This window comes from Coregonus clupeaformis, chromosome 35, assembly GCF_020615455.1.
Source record: "Coregonus clupeaformis isolate EN_2021a chromosome 35, ASM2061545v1, whole genome shotgun sequence".
Taxonomy (NCBI): domain Eukaryota; kingdom Metazoa; phylum Chordata; class Actinopteri; order Salmoniformes; family Salmonidae; genus Coregonus; species Coregonus clupeaformis.
In genome coordinates this window covers 42,423,190-42,441,984 of record NC_059226.1, presented here as the reverse complement: position 1 = coordinate 42,441,984, position 18,795 = coordinate 42,423,190, and the positions used below count along the sequence as shown (strand labels likewise).

The 18,795-nt window shown below is 43.7% G+C and overlaps 1 protein-coding gene across 1 annotated transcript; it reads right to left on the bottom strand.

Annotated features, from left to right (window-relative positions):
* Positions 1-3,233: 3,233 nt before the first annotated feature.
* On the bottom strand, positions 3,234-13,512 carry LOC121539316 (E3 ubiquitin-protein transferase RMND5B-like). The gene is made up of 10 exons (XM_041847720.2): positions 13,451-13,512; positions 11,871-12,070; positions 10,675-10,817; positions 10,319-10,456; positions 10,094-10,194; positions 8,565-8,731; positions 4,988-5,153; positions 4,730-4,832; positions 4,413-4,567; positions 3,234-4,275 (listed from the first exon to the last, which is right to left on the bottom strand). The coding sequence occupies exons 2-10, from the start codon at positions 12,007-12,009 to the stop codon at positions 4,212-4,214; spliced, it is 1,176 nt and encodes a 391-aa protein (XP_041703654.1). The 5' UTR covers positions 12,010-12,070; positions 13,451-13,512; the 3' UTR covers positions 3,234-4,211.
* Between the last annotated feature and the right edge of the window lie 5,283 nt (positions 13,513-18,795).

Here is an 18,795-nt window from a genome sequence, read left to right as displayed (position 1 = left end):
GACCTTGAAATGCTTCTTACGAAGCCACTCCTTCGTTGCCCGGGCGGTGTGTTTGGGATCATTGTCATGCTGAAAGACCCAGCCACGTTTCATCTTCAATGCCCTTGCTGATGGAAGGAGGTTTTCACTCAAAATCTCACGATACATGGCCCCATTCATTCTTTCCTTTACACGGATCAGTCGTCCTGGTCCCTTTGCAGAAAAACAGCCCCAAAGCATGATGTTTCCACCCCCATGCTTCACAGTAGGTATGGTGTTCTTTGGATGCAACTCAGCATTCTTTGTCCTCCAAACACTGACGAGTTGAGTTGTTACCAAAAAAGTTATATTTTGGTTTCATCTGACCATATGACATTCTCCCAATCCTCTTCTGGATCATCCAAATGCACTCTAGCAAACTTCAGACGGGCCTGGACATGTACTGGCTTAAGCAGGGGACACTCTACCAATTTGAGTCCCTGGCGGCGTAGTGTGTTACTGATGGTAGGCTTTGTTACTTTGGTCCCAGCTCTCTGCAGGTCATTCACTAGGTCCCCCCGTGTTGTTCTGGGATTTTTGCTCACCGTTCTTGTGATCATTTTGACCCCCACGGGTTGAGATCTTGCGTGTAGCCCCAGATCGAGGGAGATTATCAGTGGTCTTGTATGTCTTCCATTTCCTAATAATTCTCCCACAGTTGATTTCTTCAAACCAAGCTGCTTACCTATTGCAGATTCAGTCTTCCCAGCCTGGTGCAGGTCTACAATTTTGTTTCTGGTGTCCTTTGACAGCTCTTTGGTCTTGGCCATAGTGGAGTTTGGAGTGTGACTGTTTGAGGTTGTGGACAGGTGTCTTTTATACTGATAACAAGTTCAAACAGGTGCCATTAATACAGGTAACGAGTGGAGGACAGAGGAGCCTCTTAAAGAATAAGTTACAGGTCTGTGAGAGCCAGAAATATTGCTTGTTTGTAGGTGACCAAATACTCATTTTCCACCATAATTTGAAAATAAATTCATTAAAATCCTACAATGTGATTTTCTGGATTTTTTTTTCTCAATTTGTCTGTCATAGTTGACGTGTACCTATGATGAAAATTACAGGCCTCTCTCATCTTTTTAAGTGGGAGAACTTGCACAATTGGTGGCTGACTAAATACTTTTTTCCCCCCACTGTATCTGGCAAAAATAGTTTTTGCATCCGACAGCGACGCTTTGTTTAGGGAATAAATAAATACTGTACTATACTGTGACTTGTGTTAAACCACTGGAATTAAAAATATATATATATATAAACATTACATATGTTGGTTCTGAATTTATATAATAAACATTTATCAAGAGGTGTGAAAGCTTCTTTGAGGGCAATTTTCTTGTTTCTACAAACAAAAGCACAACCTGTAGCTACAACTTGTAGTAGTCTATTGCTATGCTATGCTACACTATACTGTACTGTGCTATGCTATGCTACACTATACTGTACTGTGCTATGCTATGCTACACTATACTGTAATGTACTGTGCTATGCTACACTATACTGTAATGTACTGTGCTATGCTACACTATACTGTAATGTACTGTGCTATGCTACACTCTACTGTAATGTACTGTGCTATGCTACACTATACTGTAATGTACTGTGCTATGCTACACTATACTGTAATGTACTGTGCTATGCTACACTATACTGTAATGTACTATGCTATGCTACACTATACTGTAATGTGCTATGCTATGCTACACTATACTGTAATGTGCTATGCTATGCTACACTCTACTGTAATGTGCTATGCTACACTATACTGTAATGTGCTGTGCTATGCTACACTATACTGTAATGTGCTATGCTATGCTACACTATACTGTAATTATCACAACACACACACCCTGTCACTCCCCTGTACAACCCTGGCTCAGAAACACACCACCACTCCCTCCCCTGTCCAACCCTGGCCCCTACATACCTCCACCCTGAGTTTGGACATTAGAGGTCAGAGGTCAGCCTAGATGGAAACAGAGGATCTTTGTTAGCGTAAGGAACAGGTATTTCTATGGAAGCCAGTCAAGGTAAGCTGTAGAGAAGGGGAGTGCCTGCCCTGGGTGGTTTTGTGAAGTTGAGTGCTGGACACCCACAAACACCCAGTGTTCTTTTAGAACCCAGATGGAAAAACATCTGTGTGTACCACAGGTTGTTGGTGGCACCTTAATTGGAGAGGGCGGGCTCATAGTAATGGCTGATACCATTCCATTCACTCCATCCCAGCCATTGTTGAGCCCTCCTGCCACCAACTCTCAAGCATATTTGTCTTGTGTAGTTGCCAGGTTCATGATTTAAGCAGTTAGCAAACAGTCCTGTTTTAGAGTTGACGTGTGTGTTCCCGGGGGGGGGGGGTCAAGCCAAACACCATCTCTCCCTCTGACTCACCAACCTCCATCTAACATTATATAAACCAGGGCTTAATATAACTCCACTGCTCACATAGGTGACTGTGAGAGGGCGATTGTCTTCTGAGTGTGGGATGATGCAAGATATTAACTCATGCTTGTGTGTTGCTGCTGTGTATGTAGGAGGGACTCTACATATGCAAACTACACAGCTTGGATTTCAAGCATTCAATGTAGGTGACTTACAGTATTACATACTATACCACACACTAGTTGAAGTCAACAGGAAGACAATTGTTTGCGTGAAGTGAATACAGCTAGCCCAGGTGGGGGTATTTCTGCAACCAAAACTAAGGCATGTTGTTTAGTATGTAGAAGTCATCTACAGTGGGGTATTGTCGCCATCTGGTGGCATCAGCAGGAAGAGCATGAGTCAATATCAGTAGCTAATATTGACTGTCACCAAAAAATAACTACAAGGTACATCTTTCTGCAGCTAACCAAACAAAAAACCAACCAAACTCTGATACTTTCCACAAACATATAAACAGAGTTGGAGTATAAAGTTTTATTCCATTTTAAGATGCAAGTATAATATGAAACATGTTAGAGAATAAATATGTACAATAAAACTTGAATAAAGAAAGAAGCAGGTAAAAGCCAAACCTATCATACAAGAACTCAATAACTCTGACTACTGGAAAAGAAAAAGGACCTAAGGAAGAAGCCATAACAGACCTTAATGTATTCTGAGCAAGGAGATGAATGATTGTCAACCAAAAGCAGTAAATCAAATGTAAAATCAACCAAAAACAAAACACGTGTGCGAACACAAACCATAAAATAATAAAAACATGTTTTTTAAAGACCTTGCTACTATCATTTATTCTGACTGGAGATCAGTGCAGAGTTGATATATTGGCTGTTAAAGAGATGCTGGTAAAGACCTTGCTGACATCACCATTTCATGGGCTGGGAGCTATCAGTTTGGACCAAGGAGAAGGATTTGATCATGGATCCAATCCTGATGTTGCTATTTTGTGGCGTAATTATATTTCATAAAATGTTACTTATGGTTTCACTATTTTACAGGAGACTTGATTCTAGCTATGATAAATAAAAACAAAAGCAGAGTTCACAGTAGTATATTTGTTTTTGTTAAATACATAGGCCTACACAGAACAAGAAAGATGGCTTCCTTCTTCAGGAAAATTGTTATTGGAGCCAGTCGCAAAATCAATCAGCCAATTGACCCTCGACCTCTCCATCGATCACAACTGTTGATCATCACACTGATACATGTACTGTAACCCATAGTGACTTTCAACCAATCAGGGCCTTTATTACATCATCGGCAATAGGAGAAATGTTTAACTTTTTGTATTTTATTTTTTTACAATCAGTGTTCCATTCACAAACTGTAACCACGGTCTCCTCCACCTATCAGCCCATCACAACCTCTCAATACAATTTATATGTGTATATACTTTCTCAGAGGCCACTTACCTTTACCTCTGTAATATAGAAGTTTAAATACTCTCCTGAAATCAGACAACTTCCTAAAAACCATAATGTCACATCACCCCTCTAACATCCATTCAACTGAGCCATTCTGTGTACTGAGGAAAGCCTACGGATGGACAGAGGAAAGGAAAAAGGAACAGAGCAGTCGTCCAAAAACTCTACAACTCAACTTGATACCCTATCAACATCACACAAAAGAAATAAGTTAATAATAAGTTCTGCAGGCAGTTGCAAATGAACGTCTCTCTCTCTCTCTCCCTCTCTCCAGTTAGGTACTTTAGCTCCAAGGGGCTCCACTCTGCCTGGGGGTTTCAGGAAACAAGATCAAAAGAAGATCTGCTTTGCATCTGACGGGTTCTGCTCCATGGGACAGTAGGGACATTTCAGTCTGAGGAGAGGAGATGGAGGACAGAGTTAGACACATACATATACAGGCAGGCAGGAGCGTTTAACCACAGAGTTACACAGGTCTGACTCTGCCAATGGTTGAGTGCCTGCCTGTCTGTCAACCTGGATCAGACTTACTTTCCAGCGTTGGTGAGTTTGTTGAGGGCATCTCTGGAGATGACGTGTCCACAGATGAGCTTCATGGGAGGGTTGCTCTCTGACGTCTGCTGCCTGAGGATGGGACAGGCGAACACAGAGTGGTACCAGCACTTCTTCCCCAGGTCTATCTCAATCTGGAGGGAGAGGAGACAGGACCGTTACCCTTCTATGACAACCTTCATTAATAATCCATTTAAATGGTTATAGTATTATAGATGTTATAAATACTCTGAGGATTCACCACCCAGAGAAAGTCGTGAGAGAATAGCAGAGAGAGCATAAAGAGGGAGACTTACAGGCAGCTCGTCCTTGTGTGTCCAGACTCCGCTACATTGTCTCTGTTCGATCACCTGTTTGATGTTCATCAGGACTGGCAGAGCCATGCAGCCTGACGCAAAACTGACAGAGAATTACATTCAACACAGAGAAACAGACATGGAAATCACAGATACATACTGCAGTGAAAAACAAAGACAAGAGCATTGAAAGGATTCTTACTATCAGCGTCATACTCACTGCCGTGTGTGTGTGTGTGTGTGTGTGTGTGTTCTAACCTGACACTGAGAGGTGACTCTACAGAAAGCCCCAGCAGAGAGCAAGCGTCCCTGGTGAAGCTGTTACAGATCTCAGCCCACTGGTTGGTCTCTAGCAGCGAGCGGTAGGGAGAGTTCTCTATGCCGTGCCGCAGGTACACCAGACTACCCATGAGGATCTGGATGTCTGGGGGAGAGGAGACACTGTTATTAAGGATGTCTGGGGGAGAGGAGACACTGTTATTAAGGATGTCTGGGGGAGAGGAGACACTGTTAATAAGGATGTCTGGGGGAGATGAGACACTGTTATTAAGGATGTCTGGGGGAGAGGAGACACTGTTAATAAGGATGTCTGGGGGGAGAGGAGACACTGTTATTAAGGATGTCTGGGGGGAGAGGAGACACTGTTATTAAGTATGTCTGGGGGAGAGGAGACACTTATTAAGTATGTCTGGGGGAGAGGAGACACTGTTATTAAGGATGTCTGGGAGAGAGGAGACACTGTTATTAGAGAGGAGAGGAGACACTGTTATTAAGGATCTCTGGGGGAGAGGAGACACTGTTATTAAGTATGTCTGGGCGAGAGGAGACACTGTTATTAAGGATGTCTGGGGGGAGAGGAGACACTGTTATTAAGGATGTCTGGGGGGAGAGGAGACACTGTTATTAAGGATGTCTGGGGGAGAGGAGACACTGTTATTAAGGATGTCTGGGGAAGAGGATACACTTATTAAGTATGTCTGGGGGAGAGGAGAGAGTGTTATTATGGATGTCTGGGGGAGAAGAGACAGTGTTATTAAGGATCTCTGGGGGAGAGGAGACACTGTTATTAAGGATGTCTGGGGGAGAGGAGACACTGTTATTAAGGATGTCTGGGGGGAGAGGAGACACTGTTATTAAGTATGTCTGGGGGAGAGGAGACACTGTTAATAAGGATGTCTGGGGAAGAGGAGACACTTATTAAGTATGTCTGGGGGAGAGGAGACACTTATTAAGTATGTCTGGGGGAGAGGAGAGAGTGTTATTAAGTATGTCTGGGGGAGAGGAGACACTTATTAAGTATGTCTGGGGGAGAGGAGACACTTATTAAGTATGTCTGGGGGAGAGGAGACACTGTTATTAAGTATGTCTGGGGGAGAGGAGACACTGTTATTAAGGATGTCTGGGGGAGAGGAGACACTGTTATCAAGGATGTCTGGGGGAGAGGAGACAGTGTTATTAAGGATGTCTGGGGGAGAGGAGACACTGTTATTAAGGATGTCTGGGGGGAGAGGAGACACTGTTATCAAGGATGTCTGGGGGAGAGGAGACAGTGTTATTAAGGATGTCTGGGGGAGAGGAGACACTGTTATAAAGGATGTCTGGGGGAGAGGAGACACTGTTATTAAGGATGTCTGGGGGAGAGGAGACACTGTTATTAAGAATGTCTGGGGGAGAGGAGACACTTATTAAGTATGTCTGGGGGAGAGGAGACACTTATTAAGTATGTCTGGGGGAGAGGAGACACTGTTATTAAGGATGTCTGGGGAAGAGGAGACACTGTTATTAAGGATGTCTGGGGGAGAGGAGACACTGTTATTAAGGATGTCTGGGGGAGAGGAGACACTGTTATTAAGGATGTCTGGGGGGAGAGGAGACACTGTTATTAAGGATGTCTGGGGGAGAGGAGACACTGTTATTAAGGATGTCTGGGGGGAGAGGAGACACTGTTATTAAGGATGTCTGGGGGGAGAGGAGACACTGTTATTAAGGATGTCTGGGGGAGAGGAGACACTGTTATTAAGGATGTCTGGGGGGAGAGGAGACAGTGGTCATGAAGGATGTCTGAGAGGAGACAGTAGTCATGAAGGATGTCTGAGAGGAGACAGTAGTCATGAAGGATGTCTGAGAGGAGAGAGTAGTCATGAAAGATGTCTGAGAGGAGACAGTAGTCATGAAGGATGTCTGAGAGGAGACAGTAGTCATGAAGGATGTCTGAGAGGAGACAGTGGTCAATAAGGATGTCTGAGAGGAGACAGTGGTCATGAAGGATGTCTGAGAGGAGACAGTGGTCAATAAGGATGTCTGAGAGGAGACAGTGGTCATGAAGGATGTCTGAGAGGAGAGAGTAGTCATGAAAGATGTCTGAGAGGAGACAGTAGTCATGAAGGATGTCTGAGAGGAGACAGTAGTCATGAAAGATGTCTGAGAGGAGACAGTAGTCATGAAAGATGTCTGAGAGGAGACAGTAGTCATGAAGGATGTCTGAGAGGAGACAGTAGTCATGAAAGATGTCTGAGAGGAGACAGTAGTCATGAAAGATGTCTGAGAGGAGACAGTAGTCATGAAGGATGTCTGAGAGGAGACAGTAGTCATGAAAGATGTCTGAGAGGAGACAGTAGTCATGAAAGATGTCTGAGAGGAGACAGTCATGAAGGATGTCTGAGAGGAGACAGTAGTCATGAAGGATGTCTGAGAGGAGACAGTGGTCAATAAGGATGTCTGAGAGGAGACAGTGGTCATGAAGGATGTCTGAGAGGAGACAGTGGTCATGAAGGATGTCTGAGAGGAGACAGTAGTCATGAAGGATGTCTGAGAGGAGACAGTGGTCAATAAGGATGTCTGAGAGGAGACAGTGGTCATGAAGGATGTCAGAGGAGACAGTGGTCAATAAGGAGGGAGGAAGGAGTATGGTGAGCAGTTAGTCAGCTGGTAAGAGAAAGAAGCTATGAAGTCTTGTAAGAAAGTTATTGAAATGGAAAATGCTTTGCAGTGAAAACAAAAATGAGGGTTTCTTATTGGACAGGTAGTCCCTCCCTGTTTCAAGTTTATTTTCTTCCGTTTGGTGCCTAACGAACATGATCCCTGTCAAAAAGCTCTTCAAGACCACCAGGAGGCTCCAGCCAGGTATGTCTCTGTCCCTACCTCTCTTCAAGACCACCAGGAGGCTCCAGCCAGGTATGTCTCTGTCCCTACCTCTCTTCAAGACCACCAGGAGGCTCCAGCCAGGTATGTCTCTGTCCCTACCTCTCTTCAAGACCACCAGGAGGCTCCAGCCAGGTATGTCTCTGTCCCTACCTCTCTTCAAGACCACCAGGAGGCTCCAGCCAGGTATGTCTCTGTCCCTACCTCTCTTCAAGACCACCAGGAGGCTCCAGCCAGGTATGTCTCTGTCCCTACCTCTCTTCAAGACCACCAGGAGGCTCCAGCCAGGTATGTCTCTGTCCCTACCTCTCTTCAAGACCACCAGGAGGCTCCAGCCAGGTATGTCTCTGTCCCTACCTCTCTTCAAGACCACCAGGAGGCTCCAGCCAGGTATGTCTCTGTCCCTACCTCTCTTCAAGACCACCAGGAGGCTCCAGCCAGGTATGTCTCTGTCCCTACCTCTCTTCAAGACCACCAGGAGGCTCCAGCCAGGTATGTCTCTGTCCCTACCTCTCTTCAAGACCACCAGGAGGCTCCAGCCAGGGTATGTCTCTGTCCCTACCTCTCTGGTGCTATGAGGTGAAGGACTGTTAGTGTCTCCGTTCAGACCACCATATATCTGCTCTACACTATACATGTATATCTGTCCCACCCTCCTGACCTGAACAGGGCCCAGGCTGTCTGTGTCCCCTACCTCTCTGGTGCTGTGAGGCGAAGGGCTGGAAGTGCCTGGCGTACTGTAGCGCCTCCAGCTGGTTGGTGATGCCTCCGTTTAACAGGCTGATGAAGTAGAGGCGGTGCAGCTTGAACTCCAGGGTACTGTTCAGGTCCAGCAGGCGCTGCCGGTTTGTTACCGCCCACCTGGAGCCAGGGAGAGAGACGCTTGTAATCATTAGTGCACACCATAGCAAACAGTTGCAAACTGAAAACAAGAATTGCTATTGGACAAATTCAGGTAGGTCCCTCCCGTTTCCTTCCGTTTTCTTCAGTTTGGTTCTGTTTGGCTCCTAGTGAATAGACCCCAGGGTTGGGCTCAATTCAATTTCAATTCAATCAATTCAGGAAGTCCACCGAAATTTTAATTGACCTTCAACCCTGGCATTGACCCCAACCCTGACTGGGTGTCTTCAAGTCTTTCAGATCTCAATTGTGTTCACTATTCTAAAGTTAATCAGTTACTGAATGGCTCAAAATGATCGAAGAGGGGTTTGATTCACATTGAACTCCACACAGAGATAGAGGAGGTACAGTACATACTGTAGTGCTGGTCTGAGGTCAGTATATAACAGAGAGGAGATAGGAGGTACAGTACATACTGTAGTGCTGGTCTGAGGTCAGTATATAACAGAGAGGAGATAGAGGAGGTACAGTACATACTGTAGTGCTGGTCTGAGGTCAGTATATAACAGAGAGGAGATAGAGGAGGTACAGTACATACTGTAGTGCTGGTCTGAGGTCAGTATATAACAGAGAGGAGATAGAGGAGGTACAGTACATACTCTAGTGCTGGTCTGAGGTCAGTATATAACAGAGAGGAGATAGAGAGGAGGTACAGTACATACTGTAGTGCTGGTCTGAGGTCAGTATATAACAGAGAGGAGATAGAGGAGGAACAGTACATACTGTAGTGCTGGTCTGAGGTCAGTATATAACAGAGAGGAGATAGAGAGGAGGTACAGTACATACTGTAGTGCTGGTCTGAGGTCAGTATATAACAGAGAAGAGATAGAGAGGAGGTACAGTACATACTGTAGTGCTGGTCTGAGGTCAGTATATAACAGAGAGGAGATAGAGAGGAGGTACAGTACATACTGTAGTGCTGGTCTGAGATCAGTATATAACAGAGAGGAGATAGGAGGTACAGTACATACTGTAGTGCTGGTCTGAGGTCAGTATATAACAGAGAGGAGATAGAGGAGGAACAGTACATACTGTAGTGCTGGTCTGAGGTCAGTATATAACAGAGAGGAGATACAGTACATACTGTAGTGCTGGTCTGAGGTCAGTATATAACAGAGAGGAGATAGAGAGGAGGTACAGTACATACTGTAGTGCTGGTCTGAGGTCAGTATATAACAGAGAGGAGATAGAGAGGAGGTACAGTACATACTGTAGTGCTGGTCTGAGGTCAGTATATAACAGAGAGGCGATAGAGGAGGTACAGTACATACTCTAGTGCTGGTCTGAGGTCAGTATATAACAGAGAGGAGATACAGTACATACTCTAGTGCTGGTCTGAGGTCCTGCATCCTCAAAGCCTCCAGGATCCTGTTGAGTTCCAAGAACGGCTGCTTCATACTCATGTCAATCACTACTCCAGACTCCTGGGACACACACACACACAACAGAGAAGTTAATACATATGAAATACACCAAAGTTCTTCAATTCTGGTTCTGGGGACCAACAGGGTGTGCAGGCTTTTGTTTCATCTCAGTTGTTCTGTTTACCTGACATAGGTCTTCTGCCACGCTCAGCATGCCTTGTCTGTACAGGTGTTCCACGATGGTCTCACTCAAGTACTTCTGTCTCTCAGGTGAGTCCCACACTGTCTCTGCCACTACTGCACTCACCTCTGCATCAAAGTTCTACAGCAACACAACCAGGAAACAGCCAAAGTATAAGTGGAAATAAAACACCCAGAATCTGCTGAAATTTCTCCCTTGTGTGCTTAAGGTAATTTTTTTCTTTATCCTGATTTATTTTCCAATAATATTGGCTTCAACCACAAGGAAGTTGTGTTAACATTTATATTTTCTAAAATGTAAAGATCCTATAATTAAAGCATTTATTGGGAAACTCTTACCCTGTCGATAGCTTTGCCGACTTTGGAGACACTGCCGTGGATGTCCTTGTGTCTGGAGGCCAGCAGCTGTACCGTTTCTTTAATGTTCTTACAGCACTGGGCCATCGTCTGAGACAGCACCGACAGATCTGCATCTTGTACCCCTGAAAGAGAGCCATTATTTAGAGAGTTGGTACATTGAAGGGTTCTGCATTGACATGACACAAAATTATATGGCAGCCATGTTTGCGCCATAGAAATATAATGACTTATACCATGGCATCGTTGAATACTCATTTCTGAATGGCTTGAAGAGCATTCTTGAGCGGTAGAATTCAATGGCTATAGTTCATTCTTACATGTTCGAGCTGCTTTTGAAAGCAAAAGTCGGATTGAAAAGATTATCGGCATTGTTGAATTCGATTTTCGTAATAGCAAGCTAGGACTGGCGGTTTGGTTAGCTAAACTAGCAAGTCTGTTTGTTTGGTTACCAAGGCAACTAGCTACTTCAGTGGATGTTGAACACATTTCCACCTGCAAATGAACACATTTCTAGTGGTAAATGTGGTAAATTAGAGCCATGGTATAAAAGGGATAATCAACTCGGGCCACTATGCGTTCTCTGGTAAATAATGCAACTCTGTGGAAGGTTAGTTCCACATCGTTCATTATTTTCCAGAGAACGCATAGCCCCTCGTTGATTATCCCTTACATATTTCTATGGTTAGCACCCCATTGCCATTACATGGGGAATATTTCAACAATGCTATGTAACTGAATGTCTAGAAATAGAACAATATTAAAGATCCTAAAAGTTGGCCCAACTCTCTAAATACATGTCTCTGCTCTGAAGAAGAGAGCAATCAGGTTAAAACAAGTCATAACATTAAGGGTTTAAAAGGCTAAAAGCAGTCATGTTGAAATGTACATAAAGAAACCTATGAATCACTTCTGTGCCTGAACACTCATGAGTCATGGCACGCAACCGGAGCAAAGCAATGTTACATTTCTCTAGGGCCAAATTGTTTAAATAACTTAATTGCATATTGTTCCGTGCTTTAGTTATACTCTTGCATCAAATTCCTCAAATATGGGGCCTTTAACAGTGTGTGCAGGTATCTATTATTCTTTAATGTTGTACCATGCACCTGCAAATGACTGGATGACTGGAGCGGACACTACTTCTAAACTAGAGCGTGGAGGTGGCTTGGCCTTACCGAATGTGACCAGCTGTCCCCGTAGCTCACAGACGCTGCGTAGTAGTTCGTCCAGCCGTTCCTCTGACTGGTGTCCATACATGACAAACCTATGGAGCACCTTCTCCAGCTCCCGCTCCACACACGCACACTGCTCCATACCGTCTGAACCTGAGCAATAACAAGCTTAGAGACTGGGACTCTACCGCATTCACTACCACCTGGGAGAGAGAATACACATAACCAAGGGAACTAGGCCTAGGTCATTGGTTCTCAAACCTCTCCCCAGGGACCACCAGACATTTCACAAGTTTGTTGTAGCCCTGAACTACCTCACCTGATTCACCTAGTCAAGGTCCTGAACTACCTCACCTGATTCACCTAGTCAAGGGCTTGATGATTAGTTGACAGGTTGAATCAGGTGCGCTAGCTTTGGAATAGATAAAACACATAGAACAGCTAGTGGTCCCAGAGGAGAGGTTTGAGAACCAGTGAACAAGGTCACAAACAATAGCTCAACATCTTGCAATCCTCCCATGACCTCTACAGTTGTTTCACTACTAGCACTAGCATAACTGATTTAGCCTAACTGGTCAACAAAATCCTTTATTAGTTGAATCAGATTTGCTAGAGCCTAAAGTGTGCAATGGCACAGTATTCATAATCATTGAGAGGCAACAGAAAATATAAAAGAAGACCAATCTATTCTAGGTCAACAAGTGGAGATCACTGTTGTTAGGCCTGAATGTTTTGGTCTCATTGACACATCATTATCCAAGGCATCCCTGGCTGTATACATTTGAAAAACATTACTTTGCAACTTTCCTCTTCTCGTCATAAAATATCTAAACTTTTGTTTTCAATTTTTTATCTGACAAATAAAAAAATAGCTACGTAGCTACACATAATGTAAAAAACCGGCTACTTTTGGAACCGTTTTGCTCGCTGAAGCTAATAGGCCCTGTCCATAGCCTCAAGCCCTCAACCAATGACATTCGACTGCAAAACAGGGTTAGCACGGTAGGATAACTAGCCAAATCGTTTGCTGACACTTTGTTTGAGTCAAGTCACGTAGCTAGCTAAAGACTAACAATCTAGCCAGCTGACTGTGTTCTTGCTACTTACTAAACTCACAACAAAGCTCTGATAACAGCTATGTTAGAAAATATCAAGTTAGCTACCCTAGCTAGCTAAGCTAACTAGCCATATCCACAACAACATTAACAGTATCAAGCCAGCTAGCGTAGCTAGATGTTATCTAGCTGTATAAGAAGTCGTATCAAACACCACTTGGTTACAATGGCGATTATCATACATCGAACAATCCTAATGGCAGCTAAGAAATGTTGGTGGGTAGCTAACTACGTTTGTCGCATAACGTAAACAAACAGCTAGCTAACGGTGATGTAAACCTAGCAATGGACCGAAGCTGTTTATGTTTGACTTGGCAATAATGGTGTATTTTAATCGATTGCATAGTTAGAAAGATAGCCATATTGTCCAAATATTTTTTGCAATTCTCAAATATATCAACAGCATGATAGACATTATCTAAATAAGTTAAAATGACAACATAAAACGTCAAAATAAACACCACTTGCCTGTCGTGACAGCGATTCTCCACCAGTCGTCCTTCGATCTGCGGAACTTCCTTCCTGTGTCGCATGTCTCGGATTTTCAAAATAAAAGTACTGTAGTTACTTTGCTCATGAAGGTAAGGTTCTTAGACTTGATTCAATGTTTCAGTATTTACAGAGTCCCATCCTCTGATACATAATCATGTATACTTATGAAACAAGTAAAATGCAGGTTTCAAAGTGATAGCATTTGATTCCAATATTGAATTGTCTCACAATAGCCTACAAGTTCATTGCGAACCCCAGGTGGCGCTGTACAGACGGTTATGAATGTAGATCTATGGCCAGATTGCAGACCTATAGTGAAGACAGGTGTGTGGCATGGAGCTGGCCGGGGGATTTCCCACCTGTGATGTAACTATCTGGTAATGACCCCAGACAGGCATTGACGTAAAACACACACACACACACACACATACACACAAACCATATTTATGCATGTAGATTACTGAAAGTCACTGTCGTATCGGGTGAATGGTGGCAATTATTGCTGTCAACAAAGAGTCCGCTTATGCTGCACAATGATTTAGTGTCCGGAGAACGGCGTCTCAGATTGTCATGGCCGTTCTGACTTTCTTCTTCGTTTAACCCCTATTTATAAACAATGCAAAAAGATGCTCCCTCTTCTGGCCAATCACCAGTCTCCCCTGTCTACAACACACTTCCTGTCTGTTGTATGTGACGTTACACTAAAACATTCCCTTTTGATACTAACATAAACAACATTCCATTTCTTCATGAAAAACATTTAACAAAGACATAATCTTCATATACGATATCACTCATAAGACATGTCTCAATTATTCATGTAATAAGTCTCGATTCCGTCGCTTCAATAACTTGCATCAACACATACTGAGTGTATCAAAAGAAAGAAAAATCTCACACTAGGGATTCTGTGATATAGCTAATCAGTGGCGATTTTAGCATGTAAATCTTGGTGGGGCAAACTCCCCCAATTTTTTTAGATGCATGCCAGCAAAGCCACTACACAACAAAACACTAAACAATACAATAATTGCAATATAACAGTGACAAACAGTGCCTACATGAAGCTGTCCCAACAGCAGAGTCCCAACAGCAGTCCCAACACCTTACCACTGCTACACCTGGCTATCAGCAAAGTCTTCTCTGGCAGCGAAACAGTTCATTCAGCCTCATTTACTGCCTTTAAAAAAAACATTGCTGATATGGCTGACTTGCTTAAACAAATGTGGTTTCTACTGACAATTGAGATGTACAAACTATGGCATAAGGGGACAACGAGTGGATAAGAGGCAATCCTCTATCATACTATCCAGGTCTAAGCCCAAACAGTTTGAGCTCCTACTTCCAAAAATCCACCTTTCCAGAAATAAGTCTCTCACTGTTGCCGCTTGCTACAGACCCCCCTCAGCCCCCAGCTGTGCCCTGGACACCATATGTGAATTGATTGCCCCCCATCTATCCTCAGAGTTCGTACTGCTTGGTGACCTAAACTGGGATATGCTCAACACCCCGGCCATCCTACAATCCAAACTAGATGCCCTCAATCTCACACAAATTATCAAGGAACCTACCAGGTACAACCCTAAATCCGTAAACATGGGCACCCTCATAGATATCATCCTGACTAACTTACCCTCTAAATACACCTCCGCTGTCTTCAACCAGGATCTCAGCGATCACTGCCTTATTGCTTGCGTCCGTAACTGGTCCGCGGTCAAACGACCACCACTCATCACTGTCAAAAGCTCCCTAAAACACTTTAGCGAGTAGGCCTTCCTAATTGACCTAGCCCAGGTATCCTGGATGGATATCGATCTCATTCCGTCAGTAGAGGATGCCTGGTTGTTCTTTAAAAGTGCTTTCCTCTCAATCTTAAATAAGCATGCCCCATTCAAAAAATGCAGAACTAAGAACAGATATAGCCCAGGTTCTCCTCAGACTTGACTGCCCTTGACCAGCACAAAAACATCCTGTGGCGTACTGCATTAGCATCGAATAGCCCCCGCGATATGCAACTTTTCAGGGAAGTTAGGAACCAATATACACAAGCAGTTAGGAAAGCAAAGGCTAGCTTTTTCAAACAGAAATGTGCATCCTGTAGCACTAACTCCAAAAGTTTTGGGACACTGTAAAGTCCATGGAGAATAAGAGCACCTCCTCCCAGCTGCCCACTGCACTGAGGCTAGGAAACACTATCACCACCGATAAATCTACAATAATCGAGAATTTCAACCTCAGCCACGCTCAAGGTCCTAAACGATATTATAACCGCGATCGATAATAGACAGTACTGTGCAGCCGTCTTCATCGACCTGGCCAAGGCTTTCGACTCTGTCAACCACCGCATTCTTATTGGCAGACTAAATAGCCTTGGTTTCTCAAATGACTGCCTCGCCTGGTTCACCAACTACCTCTCAGATAGAGTTCAATGTGTCAAATCGGAGGGCCTGTTGTCTGGACCTATGGCAGTCTCTATGGGGGTGCCACAGGGTTCAATTCAGATCCACCTCTACGCAGACGACACCATTTTGTATACATCTGGCCCTTCATTGGACACTGTGTTAACAAACCTCCAAACGAGCTTCAATGCCATACAACACTCCTTCCGTAGCCTCCAACTGCTCTTAAACACTAGTAAAACTAAATGCATGCTCTTCAATCGAACGCTGCTGGCACCCGCCCACCCGACCAGAATCACTACTCTCGGCGGGTCTGACCTAGAATATGTGGACAATTACAATTAACAAGGTGTCTGGTTAGACTGTAAACTATCCTTCCAGACTCACATTAAGCATCTCCAATCCAAAGTTAAATCTAGAATCGGCTTCCTATTTCGTAACAAAGCCTCCTTCACTCATGCTGCCAAACATGTCCTCGTTAAACTGATTATCCTACCGATCCTTGACTTTGGCGATATAATTTACAAAATAGCCTCCAACACTCTACTCAGCAAATTGGATGTAGTCTATCACAGTGCCATCCGTTTTGTCACCAAAGCCCCATATACTACCCACCACTGTGACCTGTACGCTCTTGTTGGCTGGTCCTCACTACATATTCGTCGCCAAACCCACTGGCTCCAGGTCATCTATAAATCACTGCTAGGCAAATCTCGCCTTATCTTAGCTCATTGGTCACCATAGCAACACCCACCCGTAGTATGCGCTCCAGCAGGTATATCTCACTGGTCATCCCCAAAGCCAACACCTCCTTTGGCTGCCATTCCTTCCAGTTCTCTGCTGCCAATAACTGGAACGAACTGCAAAAATCTCTGAAGCTGGAGACTCTTATCTCCCTCACTAACTTTAAGCATCAGTTGTCAGAGCACCTTACCGATTACTGCACCTGTACACAGCCCATCTGAAATTAGCCCACCCAACTACCTCATCCCCATATTGTTATTTATTTTGCTCATTTGCACCCCAGTATCTCTATTTGCACATAATCTCTTGCACATCTATCATTGCAGTGTTAATACTAAATTGTAATTATTTTGCACTATGGCCTATTTATTGCCTTACCTCCATAACTTGCTACATTTGCACACACTGTATATATATTTTCTGTTGTATTTTTGACTTTATGTTTTGTTTACCCCATATGTAACTCTGTGTTGTTGTTTTTTATCGCACTGCTTTGCTTTATCTTGGCTAGGTCGCAGTTGTAAATGAGAACTTGTTCTCAACTGGTTTACCTGGTTAAATAAAGGTGAAATTAAAATTAAAATAAATTTAAAAAATCCGTAATTTCGAGTAAGATATTAATGAGCGGGCTAGGACGGACGTAGCCAATATAACTATTTGTTCAGCACTTTTGAAATGTACAACGACAGAATTCAGAACATGGGCTGTTCTTACAGTATTCTCCCTGTACACCAAGTCAGAACCGTAGGATAAATAAAGGGGGCATATAAGCAGACAATGAAAGTTCTTACAATATTTGATGATGACATTTCTCTAAAACAGGCTATAGGCTAAATGTGCACCACCAAGTCAGAACAGTAGGCTAAGTTATGAGGGGGAAAGGGCCCAAATTATTAGGGTGGAGCACATGGGCTACTAACAGTTTACTACACAACATACACTTAGTATTACTTTCTTAGCCACAGTACACATATCTCTCTGGCATATTACATCATTTATGCAGCAGCATACAATACATATTTGGACTCACCTTGTTGTGCTGTGCTCACTTGAACAGGAAGGTGGCGCGGCGGTCCTTTGTGGGAAAATTTCGTCATCAAACTTTGTCATCAATGTCTGGCATTCTCTGGATTTATGGTGCTTTCAAGACAACTGGGAACTCTGAAAAAAACAAGGTCAAATCATGACGTCAGTAATCTTCAGGTCGGAGCTCTAGAAAGAAGCCAGAATTCCCAACTTGGAATTACGAGTTGGATGACCGTTCAAAACATATTTTCCCAGTCGGAGCTCGTTTTTTTCAGAGTTCTCAGTTGTCCTGAACTCACTGAAGTCTGAGATTTCCCAGTTCCGAGTTTCCAGTTGTTTTGAATGCGGCAGAAGTCATGCTGGATTGACAGCATGGCCAATGTTGAATGTTTATCCTTTTAAGCTTGGAAAAGAGACCCTTAAACCCAGACTTGGACCACACACCCACTCCACTGAAAAGCAGGCTAGTGATTGCTTTGCAATGCTTACAGTTAGCCACTGATTCTTTCCAAACCACTCATTGTTGAATTTGCCATTTCCAACTTGTTATGTAATGTCCAATGGCCAATGAGCACCGATACATTTTATCTATGACTTCTCTTCATAATTTCTCTTCATATGACAAGGATTGAAAAGGATTTGCCCTTAGATTGTCGACTTGATTCATGATGACTGCTAGCTAAGATTTTGAAAGTATGGTGTTGACATGATCAGTCCAATCAAAGCTACTATAGATATAACGTGATTTGACGTCATTTTATCTGTGGCCAATGACCTCGAGCCTTCTTGGATGGGCACTTCTAATGTAACTCTATGACAGCACCCAAGGGGTATGCATTTTTGAGTTCTCCCCGTAGAATTTGAGGTGACGTAGTGTCCCCATGAGTGACTGAACACTGAGCCAATCACAGCGCAACTGGAGAACATTACCAACCCCTACGCTCCATATTTTCCGCTGGCTGCCCACCACAGAAAGCACCACCACAGAAAGCACTGAGCTCGGCTGAAACACCTGCATTTTGGAGCTGCCTTACTCAAGAAAGCAAAAAAGAGACCATGTTTGTATGCGGCTTTATTAACTCAATGAATTGTTATTTTTTTACAGAGCCCCACCTGCCCTGAATGACGGGTCGCCACTGTAGCTAATGAAGC

Bases quoted from the DNA above. Each gene is read 5' to 3' on its own strand.
- LOC121539316 (XM_041847720.2), bottom strand. From the start codon at position 12,009: ATGGAGCAGTGTGCGTGTGTGGAGCGGGAGCTGGAGAAGGTGCTCCAT. The intron at 10,818-11,870 runs GTAAGGCCAAGC...GCTCTCTTTCAG, and splicing joins GGGACAGCTGGTCACATTCG to GGGTACAAGATGCAGATCTG. The intron at 4,568-4,729 runs GTAAGTCTCCCT...CTCTCCCTCCAG, and splicing joins CACACAAGGACGAGCTGCCT to ATTGAGATAGACCTGGGGAA.